At 58.1% G+C, this 20,588-nt stretch overlaps 5 protein-coding genes across 5 annotated transcripts; 2 read left to right on the top strand and 3 right to left on the bottom strand.

The window, feature by feature from the left end:
• Positions 1–740: 740 nt before the first annotated feature.
• Positions 741–2,339, bottom strand: SPBR_05854 (uncharacterized protein; the record flags this gene model as incomplete). Its single annotated transcript, XM_040764117.1, has 1 exon — positions 741–2,339. The coding sequence occupies one exon, from the start codon at positions 2,337–2,339 to the stop codon at positions 741–743; it is 1,599 nt and encodes a 532-aa protein (XP_040622244.1).
• Positions 2,340–3,535: 1,196 nt separating this feature from the next.
• SPBR_06115 (uncharacterized protein) lies at positions 3,536–4,444 on the bottom strand (the record flags this gene model as incomplete). The annotated part of the gene is made up of 1 exon (XM_040764377.1): positions 3,536–4,444. One exon carries the CDS (start codon positions 4,442–4,444, stop codon positions 3,536–3,538), a length of 909 nt encoding a protein of 302 aa, XP_040622243.1.
• A 2,204-nt stretch (positions 4,445–6,648) lies between these two features.
• SPBR_05682 (iq calmodulin-binding protein motif protein) lies at positions 6,649–8,847 on the bottom strand (the record flags this gene model as incomplete). Its single annotated transcript, XM_040763945.1, has 1 exon — positions 6,649–8,847. One exon carries the CDS (start codon positions 8,845–8,847, stop codon positions 6,649–6,651), a length of 2,199 nt encoding a protein of 732 aa, XP_040622242.1.
• A 1,534-nt stretch (positions 8,848–10,381) lies between these two features.
• SPBR_05621 (uncharacterized protein) lies at positions 10,382–13,028 on the top strand (the record flags this gene model as incomplete). Its single annotated transcript, XM_040763884.1, has 2 exons — positions 10,382–11,669; positions 11,764–13,028. 2 exons carry the CDS (start codon positions 10,382–10,384, stop codon positions 13,026–13,028), a joined length of 2,553 nt encoding a protein of 850 aa, XP_040622241.1.
• Positions 13,029–14,167: 1,139 nt separating this feature from the next.
• On the top strand, positions 14,168–19,750 carry SPBR_05473 (transcription initiation factor tfiid subunit tsm1; the record flags this gene model as incomplete). Its single annotated transcript, XM_040763737.1, has 1 exon — positions 14,168–19,750. One exon carries the CDS (start codon positions 14,168–14,170, stop codon positions 19,748–19,750), a length of 5,583 nt encoding a protein of 1,860 aa, XP_040622240.1.
• Positions 19,751–20,588: the final 838 nt, after the last annotated feature.

Below are 20,588 nucleotides of genomic sequence, written 5' to 3'. Positions count from 1 at the left end.
ATTTTTCTTTTCCACCTTCTTTTCCTTCATTTCCTTTTTTTCACTTTCAATGTTACCTTCTTTGGCGTTCAACCGGCATTTCTCTTTTTCTACTACAAAAAAACCAATGGGCTTCGCTTCTTCCACCACACTTTTCTCTCCTTGTTTTTATTTCATTTTGTCTTTTTTTGTATTTTCTCTATTGTCCTGGTTACATTAATTAGCTTTTTTTTTATATCATAGTGTACATTCTTCTATGTCATCGGCACGTCAGAACGAGCCACAACGCAAGACACAGCACCAGACACCGGCACCTGGCTTGCTCAGGGTTGTTGAAATAGAAAGTTTCATTTGCAGCGTAAAAAAGGGAACGTCATCTGTTGTACTCAACGTACAATGCTGCACCCTCTTTTTTATCGCATTTTCAGCCGTCACAATCTTCTCCCATGCCTGGTGGTTTACATAGTGAGCATAATGTGGAATTCACACCTTAGCGAGTGTATTGACCAAAATCAATTGTATGAGCAGTGGGAAGGACGCAGGAAACGACGAATGCCGTGGGCTTTGTGATGTATTATGCATGCTTAATTGATCATTGCTCGGGTTCATTAAAATTAAAAAGTAGTATCACAAAAGGGAATAAAACAGCGCTGGATACATACACATGAAGAGAAAGGAGAAAAGAAAAAGAAAAAGAAAAAGAAAAAGAGAAAGAGAAAGAGAAAGAGAAAGAGAAAAAAAATATCCCCTAGAAAGCGACCTCATGAAAAGAGAAACTCTTTCAGCACTGGTGAACCCGCAAACTCGGGGTTCAGCAAGATGCAGTTGAGGAAATACTGCAGGCCCAGCCGCCGCTTCTCCAAAAAGTCTGGTCGGAACTTGCCCAAAACACTCTTGGGCGGCAGTGGCGGCAAGGCACCACCGCCGCGGGCCTGCGGGAAACTTGCGAGGAGACGGCGGCGCAGAGCGTCAAACTCGGAGTAGCGCTTGTAGATGCAAAAGGAGTGGCCGGCGGAGGACGACGACGAAGGCGACGACGCATTGTTCGGCGACCGTGGCGCATTGCCGTTGTTGGCGTAATATGGGTTGCCGCTGCTGCCCTCCAACGTCTGCACCCGAATCGTCCAAACGACAAAAGCGCCGAGACGCGGGTGGGCCACCATGGTACTGCTGTTGCCGGCACCAATGACCACATGGTCCGTCACGTCGACGCGGCGTGCCCAGCAGCGATTGTAGTTTATGTTCTTGGGGGAATGGTTGGTGGTGCGCGGAGCAGCGAGTGGGCTGGTGTTGCCGCTGCCGGTATTGCCAGGCGGCGGCCCGGGGTGCCGAAGCGCAGAGGCCGTGGGAGAGAGCAGAGCGGACGAAGAAGACGCTGGAGCCCCGGTAGCAGGAGTGGCTCCGTTATATTGCCACCCGCTGCTGCTCCCATAGCCATCGTCTTCGGCAGCTTCGTTGTCCTGGAGCGTAATGAGGTTGACATTGCCGTCGAGTGTCGACGAAGACGTGTCGCGCCGGTGGTGGCCTTGGTAGGAGGTCTGGACGTTGCCAGTGGAAGCAGCAGTGCCCCTGCTGCCAATGTAAAGGGAGGATGGGTTTGTACTGCTCGTGGACGGTCGCTGTGTCGCCGAGGATATTGACGACGCCGTGCCCTGGCTGCGGGAGGACGTGTCGAGTCGCCGAAAGAAGGGAGCGCTGAAGAAGGAGGTTTCCGCGTTCGTACGGCCAGTGGAAGCGGCGGCTGTTGCAGGCCGTCCGACGTCTAAGCTCGTGTTGTTGCCTTGGGATCCATCACGGCTGTGTGTCCAGTACGGTGGTGGCGGTGCGGGAGGTGACGCCAGGGGAGAGAGTGGTGTTGGCTGGACAAATGGCTCCGGTTCCGCCTCCTGTACCGTTTCGGGCGCCTGCTCGGATGTCTGCTCGGAGGTTTGTAAAGGAGGTGAGGGAGGGTCTGCTATGGTTTCGTGTGTTGGCTCGGCGGCTATCGCAGCGATCGGCCCTGCTGTACTTTCTGATTGTGTGGCGCCTTCGTCTGCCGTCGATAACGGCGTCGAATCGTCCTGTGTAGAGATATGTAATGGGTTGTGGCCATGGCTCTCCACGTCCTCGCGGCCTCCCGTCTCGTCGGGCTCGCGATATGGAGGGAAGGGCGCCGGCGGGTCGTCGTCGTCGCCAGCATCTTGTTGGGGGCCGTCTATTATGCGCGGCACCGTTCTGTGGCCATTGGGGAGTGCGCTGTTATCTGCTGTCCCTTTTGTTGGCTCTGCCGTCGAGTCTTGTGAGTTTTGTATCGCTCCGTCGTCAAGCGGCCGCCCTGGCGCCCGTTGCGCTGTGTTGGCCGACGGTGTCGACGAAGCCATTTGCGCTCAAGCCATGGACCGTCGGCGCTGTCGATCGTGATGGGCAGTGTTGAATGTGTGCAGAGTAAAGAGTGCGAGGCGAAAACAGAGCGAGAAAAAGAACGCTGTGAATATGATCGACTGGAAAGGTGGGTGGAGAGGCAAGAGCAAAAGGCCGGGAGGGGGTTAACCAGTGGTGACTTCCGCCATTCGGCCGGTGTGTGTTGGAGGCGAGCAAGAGCGAATGGTGTGATGGTCAAGTTGGGAAAGACCGTTGGCTGTTGTTAGGACAGGCAGGAACTGGCCGCTCTTTTGGCGCGCGACAAGCCCTGTATTGATTGCACCAGGCTACTTAGCTTCTGTTTCCTTCCCTTTTACTCCAGGGATTTGGACCGATTTGTTGGGGAAGGCACGCGCTAGCGCGTTGGAATCCCGCACATGCGGCGGATGGGGAACAGACGGCTGGGTCTGGGCCGGCAGTCGCGATGGAGTGTGACCCATGACGCAAGTGCATCGGTCGTGATGTGAGATTTATATAACTTCGTTTGTCTGTTATACAACGCGAAAAAGCCACCGACTCCCCTGCAAATCAAGACCCGTCCTTGGGGCCAAGCACAGGCGCTGCAAAGCCTGGTACAGGCGTTAAGCATGTCTGTATAGGTGTGCACCGTCTGCGCTGCCGTTACTGCCTGTGCTGTCTCCTCTGCCTGCGCTACAAAAGGGTCTTCGTCCAAGTCCGCCCCGCTGGTTACGACTGCTTTTGCGATCAAGTTGATACAGGAGTAGTTTCTGACTGCAGGCTGGACCAAAACAGCGAAAGTGCAATATTATTAGTAACCAATCCCAGCATAAGTTTCACAATAAACTGCATTATGAGCAAATGATGGCCCATTCTTGCCTCATCGCCGTGAATATAAATTATTAGAAATGCGCTTCCAGCGTTTGTTATTTCTACTACATGAAAGATGATGGGAAAAGCGTGTGACGATACAGGTCGTCGTGTAAATACTAAGAAAATAAGCCTTAAAATTATCCTCCAGGCCATCCCAAAATGCCAAATATCCCAGATATGCAGTTGTTAATATGATTCGGTCCCAAAGCCCAGACAAAAGAAAGAAAAGAGGTGAATGAAGTGAGGGTCAGGAAGAAGGAGAAAAGGACAGACGACAAGCCTAGTCGGGTCCGAAACGAGCAGCAAAGACGAGCTCCACAACCGACTAGCACTGCTCGCCGAGGTAGAAATCGGCAAACTGCAGCTGCGCGGTCACACCCGACGTCGTCGCCTGGCACTGGAACGTCGCCTCCGTGCAGTCGGCCGTGTAGGTAAAGTCGACGGTCCGGTAGGCCTGGGACACCTCCGTGTCGCACAGCACGCGGTTGTACTTGACCTCGCCGTTCACCGTGCAAGTCAGCGTCACCATGCTCTTGCCGTAGACGCCCAGCGACGACAGGCGGTAGTGGAAGTAGCCCTTGTAGGCGGTGCCCTTGACGACAGCCACCTGCTGGTGGAAGGCAAGACCCTCGGCCTGGCCCAGGGTCACGAGGTCGAGCTCGAGGCACTGGGCGTAGGCCGCGCCCGTCGGGCTCGAGCCGCAGTTGGCGCCGAGCGAGCAGGTGGGGGCGCCGGTGAGCACGTTGGAGGGCCAGTACGAGATGCCGAGGGAGAAGTCGCTGTCGACAAACAGGTTGTCGGTGCTGCAGGAAGGCTGGCCGGGGTTGGTGGTGAGGCCACCGCTGGACGAGGGGAGGGCCGCCGAGGAGGACGACGACGCAGAGGCCGAGTGGGACGCGATGGCAGACGACGAGGAAGGAGTGGGCTCGGAGGAAGGAGCGGCCGATGAGGAGGGGATGACGACGGGTGGCGCCGACGAAGACGACGAAGGAAGGACCACGGAGGGAAGGGCCGACGACGACGATGCAGGCGTGCTCAAAATTCCCGAGGAGGAAGGAGCAGCCGACGAAGGCACGGGCGACGAAGACACACGTGACGAAGGTGCAGCGGATGCCGACGACGAGACAGCGACAACAGCCGCAGAAGACGACGACGACACGGACTTGGGGCGGCAGGGGCTGGCGAGGATGGGACCAGCCAACAGGAGAGTCGACAGAGCGAGGGAGTACTTCATGGTGAGAGTGGCAGCGGTATGAAGTGAAGAGAGTGGGATATTATATAGATAGAAGGAGAAAGAGATGGACGAAGCTCGACAAGACTGGCGAACGTATGTTATCTATAGCGACAGATGCGGTTACTTTTTTTCGAAGAATGACTGTGATGGTGATGGTGTGAGAGAATGGATATTGCAAAGCTTGCAAGCGAACGAGTGAGGCTGAAAATAAAGAGCAATGGAGAATTTCTCAAAAAAAAAAAAAAAAAGAAAAAGAAAAGAAAAGTAAAAGTAAAAGAAAGAACGAGTGTAGGTCTGGATTGGGACAACAAGGAAAGAACGAATGTAGATCTAGAGTAGTCTGCGTGTGCTGATGCTCTTCTCTCTTCCCATCACTTTCACGACGGGGATATCGCAATATATATTCCGTACTCTGTTAAACGACGACGTCGACCAGAAACCAAATGAAACCAAGCAGCCGCCAAAACGGCTTTCGCCTGGGCACGTTCCAGGAACCCAAAAATAAACACTTGGAGGATGCAGCTGAAATACCGTGTAAGAGGCCGACACTATCGAAGGAGGCGAACGACGTGAAACGAAACAAACAAATCTACGACGTAGAAAGGCTTGAGCGACAGCAAGAGTTCGTAAGGCGGACGCAGATGGAGCAAACGCCAGCAAAAGCGACCTGTGCCCTCTCATGTTAGTGGACATATGGGGCGCTATTCTCTCCTCATCGCCCCTTCAATTTCATCTTGGGACCTTGGGAGGATCCCTCGTGCCTCCTCCACTTCACCGCGACCTGGCCACCTTGGTTTTGTGCAAAGTCGACGTTGTCTCTGATTGTCTTCTTCTCGTCCTGTCGTTTGTGGGCTGGGCGATTTGCGCCCGTCGTCTACCGGCCTATCGTCTGTCGATGGGCGCCTGTGAGCCAATCGTTCCTGAAGCGCGCGCCGACGCTCTTTTCTCGCGCGTCTACGGAGCAAATGCAGAGTCTGAAATATGACGTACTGGGGTCAGTAGGCTTCTAGACCGACGACTTCTCCACTGCTCCAAAACGGTGGCAGGGTGGTTGTGGTCGGTCGTCGGTACGCGCCGGTAAGAATGGAGTCTAGCGCCTACTGATGGGCTTGTAGGCGTAACGGGCAACACGACCGGGGGGGAGGTAATCTTGCCGCTATTTTTGGAAAGTTTTCTGATATTTTGTTTGGGGAAAGCTGCCCGGCGGCTCTTGGCAGGGGACTTTCTTTTCTTCCGGGAGCTTGCTTTGCCAAAGAACTCTGAACGAACGACAGCAAGACCCACTGGGGCATGGCCTCAGAACAGGCCATGCAATTTGGTACACGGCCAGCTGGTGGCTTTTTTGCCTTTTTGGTGTGGCTGCATGCCCTCCCAATCTGGCGTGGTCTCTTCTGTGGGCAAGATTGCCTTGTTACAGATTTGTTGACTTTCCCCTTCCGGGGCGCACTCTTGGACGACTCCATCACGAAAGCTCAAACACCTTGTGGACGGAGCACCGGACTGTGTTGATTGTCCGACGAACGTCGTACACATACAACGTATCTTTCCATGTTTGCCCGTGAATGGAGAACACACGGTATTACTCGCGTAAGTTCTCTTTGTATTCTTCTCCTTTTCGAGTGTTCAACTTACGGGTCTCCATTTTCCTTTCTCCTGCATCGGGCACCGTCGTATCTGATATGCCCCCGACGCCGATGGTAGCCATTTCGTAGCATCCTGCTGGGTGGCCTTTTCGGGCCGCCTTCTTGTTGGCGTGGGTCTGTTTGCTTGGGCCGGCTGAGATGCATGTTTGAAGCTCGCGCGCGCCTGTTCTCGGCGAAGCTAAGAGGGGCGAGCTACTGAGAAGAAGACGAAAAAAGAGCGAAAAAGAGCGAAAAAGGGCGAAAGAGGCGCAAAAGAGCTCCGCAGATGGCGTTGGCAAGGGAAGATGGAAAGATGCGACCGACATCACGCAGAGAACCGATATTGGACAAAGGTAGCTCCTTGGCAAGTAGAGACGTATGTAACATGACTTCAATATAGTTTATGAAAGAATAATAGCCATACTCCGAACAGAAACCAGATGTCCCAACCGGGTATAATGCGTCTATGCGTCTAAAGCTTTATGAAAACAAGTAAAATGAGAACAATAAATAACCAACTCTTGTAAAATCGACGTAAACGTAAATGCAATCGCCATGTACGAAACACCGCAGATCGTCGTATCATTCGCCTTGGGCGCCAACATGGCCGTCGTCGTCGTGAGAAGCGGACCTAATGTGCAGCTTTTGCAAAAGGCGGCCTGTGGTCGATGTTGCTGTCTTTTCATCCTCTGCTTGCTCGGGCTTTTTTCCTTGGTCATGCTCACGGCCCCCGTCATGGTCATGGCCATGGTCGTGATTGTGTGCGTGTGGGTGCAACTTCCGCAGCAGCTTCTTGCCCCGCTGGCGCGTCCGCATGTACGCCTCCAGGCCGACCAGGACGACATAGGCCTTGGACACGGCCACGTGTCGCATGTCCGCGCCCTCCTCACGCAGCGCGGACATAAACGACCGGAAGTTGGACACGGGCGGCCGGTAGTGCCCAGACAGGGGAGAAAGCGCCACCAACCGGCCATTGCGGATCTTGATGAGGCCGGCCGCCGAGATGCGCGCGCCCCGCAGGAACGACGAGTGCTGGAAGGTGCCCGAGTCCTTGAGGCCCACGTACAGCCGGAAACTCGTGTCGGCCACAAAGATCCACGTGTTTTTCTGGACCGACTTGCGCAGCAGCGCGTCAACCACAGTCGCTGGCGAGAAGTGGTGGCTCTTCTTGGCCACGGCCCTGCCGCCGCTCTTGCCGCTCCCACTGCTGGAAGGCCGCGCGCCCACGGCCTCGTCGTTGTCCGGAATGTTGTACTTGGCGGCGCGGGCCGCCTCCAGTTCGCTTTCTGAGACGCTCGAGTCAGAGTCAGAGTCCGAGTCGTAGTCGGGCTCCGAGCCGGAGTCGAAACGGCGGTGGCGAGGGTGCGGGTCGCCGTGCTCGTGGTGCTCATGTTGCCCATGCGCATCGCCCAGTACAGGCTTAAACGCTGGCGTAGGGTCGTCGACCGGCACAATGCCGTGGATGCTGTCCTTCCACTTGGCCGTCGTGTCGATCCGTGCTCCGTTCTTGGTCCAACACAGGCGGCCCTCCTTGTCAATCTTGACCTGGTAGTACTGCCGCTCCTCGCGCGATAGGTAGCGCACCTGCTCGCGGTCGAGGCGTGCGCGTGGGCAGGCCGTTGCGTCCACCAGCCGCCCCTCGCCGTAATCGAGCCAGTAGAAAAAGTTCTCGTTGGTGTCGGACCGCTTCCACTCCTCGTGGTACACCCGCAGGTTGGCGCCGTAGCGGTGCTTGGGGTCAATCATCTCGAGGAAATACTGAAGGCCCATCATGAGGGCGTCTTTGCGGCGCCGAACACGAGCCGCCCCCGTCCGCTGCCGCTCATTCTCGCGGCTCTCCGCGTCCGAGTCGCACGCAGAGTCATAGTCGGAATCATCGTCGTCATCGTCGTCATTGTCGCCATTGTCGCCATCGCCCGCCTCATCGTCCGAGTCCACATCGCCGTTTGCATACTTGAGGATGCCCGTGGCCTTCTTCCAGTTGCGCATAGCGCGTGTCGAGCTCGCCTCTGTGCCGTCAAACAACTGCCGTACCGGTGCGGTGGCTTGCTCTGCCGAGAGGCCTAGCTCGGCCCGCGCCCGTGGCCGTGTCAGCTCGCGGTACCGCGCCTCACGAATGGCATGCACCCAGCGTGTGTTGGCATTGATGTTAAAGCCCTTCATCTCGCGCCGGGCGCGGTAGCCACGGTAGTGCCGCTGGATCACAACGGCCGCCCGAGACTGCGCCACGAAGACATCCAGGCCCCGGAAGAAGCCGACGTGGTCCTGTTTGCCATCCTGTTTGGCGTTGTTGCCCTTCTTCTCCTTGTCCTTCTTTCCCTTCTCCTCCTTCTTAGCGTGGGAGGAGGTCGGCTGGTTGCTGCTGACAGGCGAAATCGCTGCTGCCGCCGCCGCACGGTCGCAGGCGACGAGACTCTGCTGCTGGCTCAGACGCTGCTCGCGTGACCGCCGACGGTGCTCCGTCTCGCGGTGCTTCTGGATCTCGGCAATGCGCTCGAGCTCGCCCTTTGAAGGCACGACGAGACTGTCGAGGTACTCCTGGTGCGTTGCTTGGGACTGGAGTGACGCCCGGTCGTTGCTGTCAACGGATGTCTGGGATGCAGTGGGCCGGTGGCAGGCGGAGGCTGAGGTGGAGGTGGAGGTGAAGGACGTGGTGGTGGTGGTGGTGGTGCAAGTGGACGTGGATGTCGTTATCGTGGACATGCTGGTTGGGGGGATGTCCAATGACATGGCTTGCTGGGCAGGAGCGGTGGGTGGTGCACCTGCTGCCGGGTTGCTCATTGTTGCATGTGTGCTTTGGAAGGTGCAGATGTGGAGGGCGCGGTTAAGGAAGGAGCGATTGAGACAAGTGAAGCGTGAAAAGTACCGAGAAAATAAACGGCAAAAAATAGAGTTGGGAAAAAGCAACGAGACGCTGTCACCACCAGCACAAGTTAAAAGCAACAGCAAGCTCGCTAATGAAGTCGGGCAACGCCGTTTGGTCAAGGTCTGGGGAATCAGAGACTGGCCAGGATTGGACAAGATTGCTGGAGATGGTGTGGCGATTGGAGCTGGGCGTCGAACTTGTCCGATCTCTTGGCTGCCTCTTGCCTCTTATTGTGTCAGTTGGCTATTTGCCTCTGCCGGACGCGTTGCCATTTATACAACTTGGGGCCAATGACGCCCGGCTCCGGCTAGTCACTCTTGCCCCGGCGCAAAAGCCAATGGCTTTCTCTAGCAGTTGCGACGGCAAGGATCGACCGATGGGCAGTATGCACTTTCTTGGCAATGCCGCCTAGCTGCCTTCCTTCTCTTCTTTTAGAGTCTGGCAGGGACAGTTGGCGAGGCTGGGACACTTTCTCGTGGCTTTTGCCATATGTGCTTATGTGGCTGCACAGGATGCGCATGTCTTGGCACAGATCACTGGGGTTTCCCGTACATTCAGTGAATCGGACACCGAAGAATACCGGTGCCTGGTGTTCTGCTGCGGCTGGTCGGGTTGGACGTCTGGACAGTGAGCTTTGGCGCGCTGCTAGTGCTATATTTAATCCGGTTATGGGGCATTGTGTGGAGAGAAAGGCCCCGTAGGACGTTGCTGGCTGTGGCGGAGGACTAGGCAGCATAATTTCCTCCACCCCTCGAATGACTAAGCATAACAGGACACATATACAGTGCAAAATAGAATTTACAGTATTCATACGGTGAACAAGTTTCTATTTAGTTGATAAGCACAGTGCGCAATCCTTTTACCATAGAAATCGTCAACAGCCGGTAATCAATCAAAGTATTTCCGACAGATACTCGCGCCGATAAACTTGAGAAATTGCACTGTACACGTTCGACACACCGGAATGCTCGTGTGAGGCGTTTGCTGCTGCACTTTATTTCAGCGCGGTTTGGCGGTGACTGGGAGAAATGATCCCCTCCTACCCCTATTTCTTAACTGCCCACAGTAATTCGTATTGCATAGGCGGGACAGCTGCGTAGAAACAGGGCACGGCCGGAATGTTAGCGTATGCTGACCGCCTACAATTGGCGAGATGGGCACCTGGAAACCAAGAAAAAAGGGGAATTTGAGGTGGGGTGTTCATCAGAAATTGCATGGTTTGAATGAGGGAAAGAGCGTAGGACGGTTCCCTGTGCTAGGAAAAGACACCACACACCGGGAGGGGAACGCAAAAAAGCAGTCAGAGTCACAGGTGACCAAAAAAAATTGACCATCAGAAACACCACAACGCGAAATCCATATCCATCGACAGCACGCCCTCAGTCACTCGCTCTCGACGCGCTCCTTTCCCTCTCTCCCCTCTCCGATGGCCACGATGCCCGATTCGCCATGCTCGAAACATTGACGATTTTGCCAATGGCTCCGGGCACGCGGTCGCGGCGAACCGACGTGCTGCACCGTGCGACGCCAGTGCTGTTGCCCAAGCCAAACCAGCGGCAGACTACGCTGGACCAGCACCTGCACAGCGCCGGAGTCCGCCCCAGAAGCGCTGGAACGCGTCCCCCACCAGCGCTACAGCAGCCACTGCAGCAATCACAACAAAGGGCACCACGGCAGCAACAGCAAAAACAACAGCAAAGACGACAACAAGCACAGTCTCAATTGCAAGCATCGCAGCCACAGCAGCAGCAGCTCTCGTTTGCCATTGCGGCACCGACGCGCAGCATCCAGAACATTCTGAATCATGCAAACTCGATGGGCTCGATGAGCGCGGCGCGCCCGAAACGCAAGATCGCCGCCGACAACGACGAGAGCACTGCGAAGCTCGCCACGAATGGCCACGCTGGTGGCAGTGGCAGGAGAAGCGATCAGTTCGACGGCCAGATCCATGCCGGGACCGATGCCGACGACAGCGACAACGCCCTCGACTCAGCTCTGCGGAAGCGGCCGCGGCTGGCTGTCGAGATTGTCGACGTTGCGAAATCTCCAGGCCTGCAAAGGCCCCCTGGGGCGTTGGCGCCGGCGTCCCCGCCTAATAAGGCAGGCGCGGCGAGCAAAACAAACACAAACACCGCTGGCAGCAACAGCCTCGCTGCAGCCGTACCAATCGCACCTTTTCCCAACACCGCCAGCACCGCCAGCACCACCACACCCACGACCAGCAGCGCTCCGCACTCCTCCTCGACACCCACCACGGCCTCCACTCATACGCCAACGCGGCGCCCCATCGCTGCACGACAGCATCCCGCCGTATCCGCGACCCACAGGGCACCTATCCTCGACCGTGCAACGCGTGATAACGCGACGACCTCGACATCCACAACCACATCCAGTTCTTCTCTGCACAAACACGCTGTCCCACCGGCCGCCCCGTCGCCCAACCCTCTCCCCTCGGACGCGGCTCGTTCACACCGCCTGAACTCTGGACGGTCGCTGCCCAAACCCGCTTCCCAGCTGGCGACGAAACCGCCAAAGGAGAAGGCCGTCAACGGTTTCAAACAAGAGCTAAAAGCTCTGCAAGTCTCGACTGCCGAGGCTGAGGCTGTGGCTGCCACGCGCGGGCCCCGCGAGGGTGGCCGCAAGCTGCGCTCGCAAGAGGCCACGCGGTTCAAGAGTGACTTGGCGGCGTACTTCCCCGACTATGACGAGGTCATTGGGAACGAGCCAAAGGAAGAGCGTATGTGCCATCTTTCAGTTCCTTTTTTTCACCTTTTTCTTCTTGTGCTTGTCTGCTCTCTTCGAATGTATCAACTAACATGTCGTTTGCTTAGACATCCTAAACATCGACACGCCCATCATCTTTGTCGAGTCCACTCCGGCCCACCCTGCGACAAACCTCCCCACATCAACAGTCTCGACACCGCTGGCCGCGTCGCTTAGGAGCAGCGACCGCGCGGGATCTGTACGTGTCAAAGGGTATGGTGACAAGTTGTTCTACGACGTGTTCGACTCGCACGTTCTCGACTTCACCTTCCTCGGCAACCAGCATAAGAGCAAGGGTGCCGTTGACCCTCTCCCCGACTCGTACTTTGAAGCCCACCATAAGCGCGCCGAGCGTCTGGAGCGGTCCATCCGCAACACGGAAAAAGGACGCGCCCAGCATGAGAAGGACCAGATCATGCGTCTTCTTGAGGGCCTTCAGGGACCCGATTGGCTGCGCACCATGGGCGTCAGCGGCATCACGGAAAGCAAGAAGAAGGCCTTTGAGCCTGCTCGTGAGCACTTTATCCGCGGCAGCCGTGCCATCCTCGAGAAGTTCCGCCTGTGGAGTGTCGAAGAGAAGCGTCGGAAGCTCGAGAAGGATCGCGCCCACGCGCTAGAAGTGAAGGCACGCGAGGCGGCCGCGGACACCGCCGCTGCGCATCCGCATGGCAGAGGCAAGGCAAAAGCCGACAACACTGCGTCAAAGTCGTCTCGGGGGCGCCGAGACCTTGGCGGCAAGGCCTCAGGCAAGCGGGCGACTAGAAAGAGCCTCGACGACAGTGACGTTGCCGGGCAGCCGCATGACGAGGTGCACGATGACGAGGAGGCTGCTGAGGACGCCGGGGATGACGAAGCCGCCGAGGAAGACGAAGTGGACGACGACAGCCAACCAGACTCCAGCGACTTTGACGCGGTCATTGCGCAACAGCTTCGCGAAGAGGCCTTGGCCCGCTCCCGGCTGGCATCCAAGGCAGCCGCCTCAGCCAACAAGCGCCGGAAGCCGAACCGCGCTGCCAAGCAGGACGCACCTCCGTCCCCCACGTCACCTCTTGCGCGCCCGCCGTCGCCGTCGCAGCCTCCGGACGAAGTGACGTCGTTCTTTCGCAAGCGATACCAGCGGGATGCTGCGCTTAGCCGCGGGCGCCGGAAGGGCCGTACGGTGATGGCCTGGGGACAACCGGTACCTGAGCCGGCCGAGACCGATTTTAGCCTGCCCGGCGAGATTCTGAACCAGACTGGCGTGGCTGGACGCGGGAGACGAGGCGGCGCACGCACTGGTGCACGGGGACGGGGTGGTGCGCGAGGCGGCGTGCGTGGCGTTGGTCGCAAGTGACGTTTTGATATCCCTACATCAGTGTTTGTTCGCTGAGTGTTGCTATTTCCTGTGTTTTATTTGTCTCGCGTCTTGGGTGGCCATTTTTTTTCTCTTTTTTTCTTCTTCGTTTTGTGCCCTCGGTGTCCCTTGCAGCAGCAGCTGCTTGTATGATGAAACGTGGGTGTCGGTTCCCTTGAGATTTGGCGAGTGGTTGTGGACGTTGCCTCTCGTCTGTACTGTAGTATCTGTATAATTAGGCGTCTTGGAATGGGAATTGGCGGCACATTGCCTGCTTCTTGGGTCTGCTACTGGATGCTTCCTCCTGGTGCTCTTGGGATGTTCTGGTTGTACAGTGTCTGGCGTAATGTGGTGAAAACTGTGACAAAGCGAGGTCTTAGATGGCGACAGAATGCGAGTTGAGGAGCTTAAGCGTGCAATGGCTGTCCGCACGGGCCAACCAGGCTGGGTCGTGCCTTCCAACTTGCTGTACTGCACAGAACCGCTAGTACGATGACTTCGTGTTTAGTCTCGTCACGTGCAACTCCATCGCACCTTCCGCTCGCAACGAGATAATAATAAAAAGGCTATGCGCGCCCCACTTTTGGCGACGATTGGAGTTCGCTCCTACCACCACCGACGTTCGAAATCGCTTGCTCGTGATCCTCTCAAATCGATGACCATTATCCCCAGACCCCTTTACAATCCCTCGTGCCTCTCTCTTATCTCTCACAACACCCGCGACTCCCGCCTTACCTTGGCGACGTTGTGAGGGCGCGCCGTGCCACGCGCGTCAGCCAGCTGTCGAAAGTGTTCACCACACGGCCCTGCACGCGCACACGGCGTTGACATCTTTGGAACGGCTCACAGCAAGGCAGCAGCTCGAGCCTCATCTCTAGAAGGCTCTTTCAGCCAGCTGCTTCCCCCGTTGAGCTTCGACGCCGCTCATTTCTACGCTCTCCTGCCGCCTTCGCCGACCGGGTCCTCTACCGCTTGCTGCCTTCCATGTCATGACATCGTGCATCACAGGTCGCCCTCGACGACCAGCCTTCTGTCTGGAGCCGCTGAAGCTGTATCTGCTTTAGCATTTCCTACCATATCCTTCTTTACCGACCCGGCCAACCCCCTCTCTTGCCCGCGCAGCTCGGCTCCTCACAACGATGCCGGGCATCCTCCAGACCGACGGTGCCAACGGCGTCGCGCCCGGCTCCGACCCATTACTCGATCCCGCGTCCGACGACATACTGCCACCCGTCGAGGAATTTGTCGTCGTTAACCAGGAGGTCTCCATTGACATCAACTTCCGTGAACAGAGCATCCAGGGCGAGAGCCGCATCACAATATACCTTACAAATCCCGACGACGCGCCAGACGAAGTCGCCCTCGATGCCCGCCAGTGCGAAATCGATACCACTCAGATCCGCGTGAACGGCAAGGCCGTCCGCGCCACCTACCGAGACCCCTACGAGTCCCTCGACCTCCCGCCATCATGGGACCTCACGCCGTCCAACTTCCCCGTCCTCAAGAACCGAATGCGGAATCTTCTGCCAAAGCGACGGCGCGATCTGCCAGTCGAAAAGCGCGAGCAGGTCGGCTGTAATCCGGCAGACCGGTCCCTGCGCGTGGCTCTGCGTCCAGAGCCCCCCAAACCCCCAGCCAACGCTGCCCCGGGGGCTGCAGCGGATGCCAGCTCGGCTCAGCAACCAGGCAAGCTCAAGGTTCGCCTGTCGACCGCTGGACTTGCGGACACATCGGCAAACGGACGCGGCGGCACCAAGCCTGATTCTGACCAGCCGACCGACGGCCTGTTTGAGATTGTGATTCCGTTCAAAACGACACACATTCGCGATGGCCTGCACTTTGTTGGCGTGGAAGACAATGACACGCGGTTCCCCCACGTCTACACACGGCATTCCCTCGAGCCAGGCATGGCCGCCTGCATATTTCCCTGCCTCGACGACCCCGGCTCGCGTTGTTTCTGGAAGATTCATATCAAGACGCCACGAACCCTCGGCGATGCCCTGATGCAGCAGCTCGCATCAAATCAGTCCATGAATGACGCGGCGGCGGCGGCGGCGGCGGCCGACGCTGCTGCTAGCAACGACCGGTCCATTACCGTGCACGGCAGCCAAGGGAAGCAACAGGCATCATCACCAAATGGACAAGGTGCAAAGAGTGGCCGCAGGCAGCTCCAGCTCACGGAAGAAGACAAGCTTCTCGACATGACGGTGGTCTGCTCGGGCAACCTTGTCGGCGAGAGGGTTGACGAGGCCGACGAGTCCAAAAAGGTCATGACCTTTGAGATCACGGACCACGGCGCGGCGGCCAACCAAATTGGCTTTGCGGTCGGCCCCTTTGAGCACGTGGATCTCTACACGGGGTTTCGTACCGACGAGGACGACGAGAAGCTGGGCGCAAGCGCCCTGAAGATTCACGGCTACTGTCTGCCTGGACGGCAGGTCGAGGTCCAGAACACGTGCGTGTCGCTCACGACCGCGGCCGACGAGTTTGCCATGACGTACGGTCGGTACCCGTACGATAGCTTCAAGCTCTGTTTTGTCGACGACATGGTGTCCGACACGACACCGCTGCTGTCCTTCTCCCTCTGCAGCACGCGTCTCCTCTTCCCGGACAGCATCGTGGAACGGGATTTTGATGTGACGAGGAAGCTGGTGCATGCGCTGGCGTACCAGTACTTTGGCTCGTACATTGTCCCGAACCAGCGCACCGAGCTGTGGCTCACGGTCGGCATCGCCTACTACATGACCGACCTGTTTCTATGCAGGCTGTGCGGCAACAACGACTACCGGTTCCGGATCAAGACCATGACCGACCGACTGGCCGAGGAAGACCGCGACCGACCGTCCCTGCATGATCTCGGGACCTACACGTACTTGGGCGACTTTGAGATGGAGTTCATGGCCCTCAAGGCGCCCCTTGTCCTTTTTATTCTCGACAAGCGGCTGACAAAGGCCGCGGGCTCGGCGAGCGCGAGCCTGGCACGCGTCATCTCAAAGATCATCAGCAAGGCGAACACGTCTGGTTGGGGTGACAACAACAACGAAATCATCTCGTCCGAGTCGTTCCGCCGCGTCTGCGAAAAGACGAGCCAGTACCAGCTGGAGGCCTTTTGGAACCAGTGGGTGCTGGGCTCTGGGTGCCCGTGGCTGACGATCAAGCAGCGGTTCAACCGCAAACGGCTCTGTGTGGAGATTGGCATCCACCAGACCCAGGAGACCGTGGCGGCCAAGCCGCGGCCGATGCACCACGCCGAGTTTTGGCGGGAGCTGGTCGAGAAGCGACACGGCACGTACGCACGCAGGGTGCAGCGGCTGTTCACGGGGCCGATGACGATCCGCATCCACGAGGCCAACGGCACGCCGTACGAGCACATTGTGGAGATTCGCGACGACGCGGCCTTTACGGGCGGGGCGAAGTTTGACATTCCGTACAATACCAAATACAAACGGCTTAAGAGGAACCGGCGGAACCGAGAAAAAGCCGCCGCCCTGGCAGCCAGCACCGTGGACAGCAGCGGCGCCAACGCCGAGAACAACGACGAGCAAATTGTCTTCTCGCTGGGCGACAAGCTGGACACGCCGGACGAGATGGCTGCTTGGGGTCTGATTGACTGGACGGAGCAAGACGAGAAGAGCATGGACCAGGAGTCGTACGAGTGGATCCGCATCGACTCGGACTTTGAGTGGCTCTCCAAAATTCACACCAACATGCCTGCGTGGATGTACCTGTCGCAGCTGCAGCAGGACCGCGACATTGTGGCGCAGCAGGACACGCTCTTGTACTTGTCCCGAATTCGAGAGCATGCCATGTCGGCGACGATCCTGACGCGCACGCTCTACGACGACCGCTATTTCCATGGCCTGCGGACCATGGCGGCCGAGAACCTCACGCGCCAGGTCTGGAAGCTGTCGGACACGGCTGGCGGCGGCGGCAGCAGCAGCAGCAACGACGACGACCGCGCAAACGGCCACGGCGGTGGTGGCGGCGAATCGATTGTGTACCGCGGCCTGGAGCAGCTGATGCATGTGTTCCGCCACTTCCACTGCTACGACGACGCGACGGCCAAGCCCAACGACTTTTCCGACATGCGGCGGTACTGGGTGCAGTGTGCCGTCATCGATGCCATCTCCAAGGTGCGCTTTGAGGACAAGCGGCCGCGCGAGGCGCAGCGGTTCCTGCTGGACATTCTGCGGTTCAACAACAACGCGCAGAACCTCTTCTCGGACCATCTGTATGTGGCCCGCGTCATTGTCGCCCTGGCGACGAGCTTCTGTTCGACGTCGTCGGCCGCGACGCAGACGGGCGCGAACAGCAAGAACAGCAAGAACAGCAAGAACAGCAAGAACAGCAGCGCGGCGGCCAAGCCCAAGGACCGCGGCAAGATGGACATGGTGTTGACGTTTGACGACGGCATGAGCGACGACGGCGACGGCGGCGGTGGCGGCAACGGCAACGGCGACGACGACGACGCGTCGGACGATTTCAACCACCTTGGCGCCGATATCGACCGCATGGAGGTGGACACGGAGGACCAGCAGCTGCTGGAGGCGGCGCTTGCCGAGATTGAGCGGTACCGGCGCATGGACGAGTGGACGAGCTCCTACCAGAACGCGTGGACGACGGCGGCGCTCGAGGCCAAGCGGAAGCTCATGAAGACGGGTGTGATCCCCGTGGACGCGCTCGAGTTTGTGCGCTACCTGCAGGACGGCACGATCGACGCGGTGCAGCTCAAGGCGTGCGAGGCGCTGATCGACCTGGGCCTGATGCTGCGGCCGGCCATTCTGAGGCTGCTGCTGTCGACGATGACGACGCACGCGTCGCCGTTTATGCGCGACCGGCTGTTCAAGCTGTTCTGCAAGGGCCTGGCCTCGATTGCGTTTGGCGAGCACACGGGCTCGTCGTCGCCACCGGGTGGCGCGGGAGCGGACGACAAGAAGAAGCAGGACCAGGCGGCCCTTGTCAACGGCACCACGAACGGGGCCAATGGCGACACAAAGGCTGGCGATGCGGCACGCTTGAAAGCCGAGGACGAGGACGGGCAGGAGGAGGAGGCGGACGACGACGACGACGACGACACGGGCGGCCTGATTATCGAGCAAGGCGACGCGATCACCAAGAAGCACCAGGAGGAGCACGCGCGGCGCGAGAACATTGACGCGGCGGTAGCGGCACTGCGCGAAGCCGTCAAAGGCAACCAGGAGCTGCTAGCCGCCATGTGGGATGCTGTGCTTTCGCCGGTGACGGGCTGCACGGAGAAGCGGAACCTGATGGACCTGCTGGACGTCATGTTTGACGGCGACCTGTCGCTTCTTCTTACGGTGAAGCACCCGACAATGTGGACGGCGGCACGTAGGGCGACGCCTGGCGGTGTCATTGATTTCAAGAAGATTGCACGACCCCTCAAGCAAGCGGCTCCGCCGCCGCCCGCATCGACCGCCGCCGCTGCCATGCAGCCTGTCCTTGGTGCCGACCCGGTCGTGGCCACGGCGGCGGCGCCGGCCAGCACCTTGCCGCCACTGAACACGCCTGGCGCAGCAACGGCCGCACCCGCCAGTGCGACGGCGGGCGGTCCAGCAAGCACTGCTGCGACGCCCGGGCAGCGTACTGCGCTGCCTGGCGCACCGTCCAAGAGGCCGACGATGCCCAAGATCAAGCTCCAGACAAACCGCGTCTCGATCGGCGGCGCAGGCTCGCCGGCCCCGTCACCGGCTGTTGGCACGCCGATTGTCATCAAGAAGCCGTCTGTGGCTACGCCCGCGCCAGCCGTGACGCCTGCTGCGCCAGTGTCGACGTCTGTCCTGCCCTCCCTGACGCAGCGCGAGAGCACGGCGGACTCGATCTCGGTCCAGCCTGCCCAGCGAAAGAGCTCCGCTGCAGCGACACCGGCTGCCGCGTCAGCTGCCGCGGCCAAGGCCAAGTCGCCCACACCGGCCAACGACTACTTTGGCAACTTTACGTCGCGGCTGGGCAAGTCACCGCAGCCGGCGCCATCACCAGCTGTGTCGGCGGCATCCGCGCCGGTCAACAACAAGCGCAAGCGGCAGGACAGCCAAGCCGGGATTGATGGTACCGGTACCGGTGCTGGTGCTGGATCTGGATCTGGATCGGGATCGGGATCGGGAGCGCCGCGGCCCCGCAAGCTGCTGAAGATTGCTGTGCCCCTTGGCTATCAGCAGAAGCTCAGCCCACGGGCCAGTCTTTGGCTCGAGACGAACCGGACGGCGTCGCCCGGTTCGGCAGCCGACGGCGACTCGATCCGGGCGGCCGGCACGCCCTTTGGCTTGACATCGCCGAGGAAAGCCTCGACGCCGCACTCGACCGCGTCCAAAACGCCGGGCCCCGTGTCGGGTTCTGGCTCGAGTTCGGCGTCGGCGCATAAGCCGCTGCCCTCGTCCAAGCCACAACCTCGGGGACCGACGCCGACGTCAACATCGACAACGACACCACCACCGCCACCTGCCTCGGTCTCCAAGTCTGGACCGTCGGTGAAGCGCGAGTCGGCGACGCCGGATGCCGTCGTCAAGCCGGCACGCAAGCCACTGCCCAAAGGGGCAGCAACAGCACCAGCACCAGCAGCAGCCGTCCAGGCACCACCGGCACCACCGGCAGCTCCTCCGGCGGCAACAACGGCACAAGCAGCACCAACCACGGCGGCCACGCCAGCGACACCGGCATCGAAGCCCATCTTTATCAAATTCAAGAGCAAGGCTTCGAATGCGTGAATGCGGTCGTCACACTCCTCTCTCCTTCTCCCAGTCTCCTGTATCCTTTATTCTCTATCCCTACACACCCAACATGAATACTTGCTTTTGTTCCCTTGTTTCCCTTCTTTGTACCAAAAGAAAAAACGGGCACAAAATACGCGTTTCTTTCCTCGTACCTGTCTCTTGTCCCTTGTCCTTGTCTATTATTTATGTCACCATTTACTACGGGGTCCAACCATTATTTGCCTTTTTCACAGGGCCGGGGGTGTTTTGTTTCCAGTGTTGTTCTCTCTCTTTTCTTGTTTTCTGAAAATGCATGAGCTACTGGAGCTACTGGCTGCGTTGTTCTTGTTTTTCTTCCTTTTGTGTATAGAGACCAGCATCTTGCCATACACCTTTTGCCTTTTTGCTTGGGACCTTTCTAGCTTTTCAGCTTCTAGCTTTTAGTACTTTATTCTTTCTCCTTCTCAATGTTAATTCAACAGGAATGAGCAGTGTGTGCCCGCCTTGGCCTTTGCCGTGCGTTCGTAGCAATGTTCCTATCCTGTCAACGAAATCCTATTGACGAGTCGTAAGCGTGTCGACGTTGTAGTAAATTGCTCTCGATATCCTTCGCGTATGCTTTCATATTGAACTTGGCCTTACCAACGCCATTTGCCTCTATCCTCTGTTCTCTGATCTTTTCTGATTTTTCCAACAGAAATGCAAACGAATTAACCAAATACCAAAATGTAAAAAAGCGGGCGTCCAATGTCCCACTCCATATGACGACATATCCTGTTTAAATGCCCGGAAGTACCCAAGAAACCCAAACCGTCCAAAATGATGAATAGCATTACCCAATATGCCACACACA

The sequence above is a fragment of the Sporothrix brasiliensis genome (assembly GCF_000820605.1).
Source record: "Sporothrix brasiliensis 5110 chromosome Unknown Cont15, whole genome shotgun sequence".
Lineage (NCBI taxonomy): Eukaryota > Fungi > Ascomycota > Sordariomycetes > Ophiostomatales > Ophiostomataceae > Sporothrix > Sporothrix brasiliensis.
The sequence above is the reverse complement of the archived record's forward strand: the minus strand, read 5'-3'. Positions and strand labels throughout refer to the sequence as shown.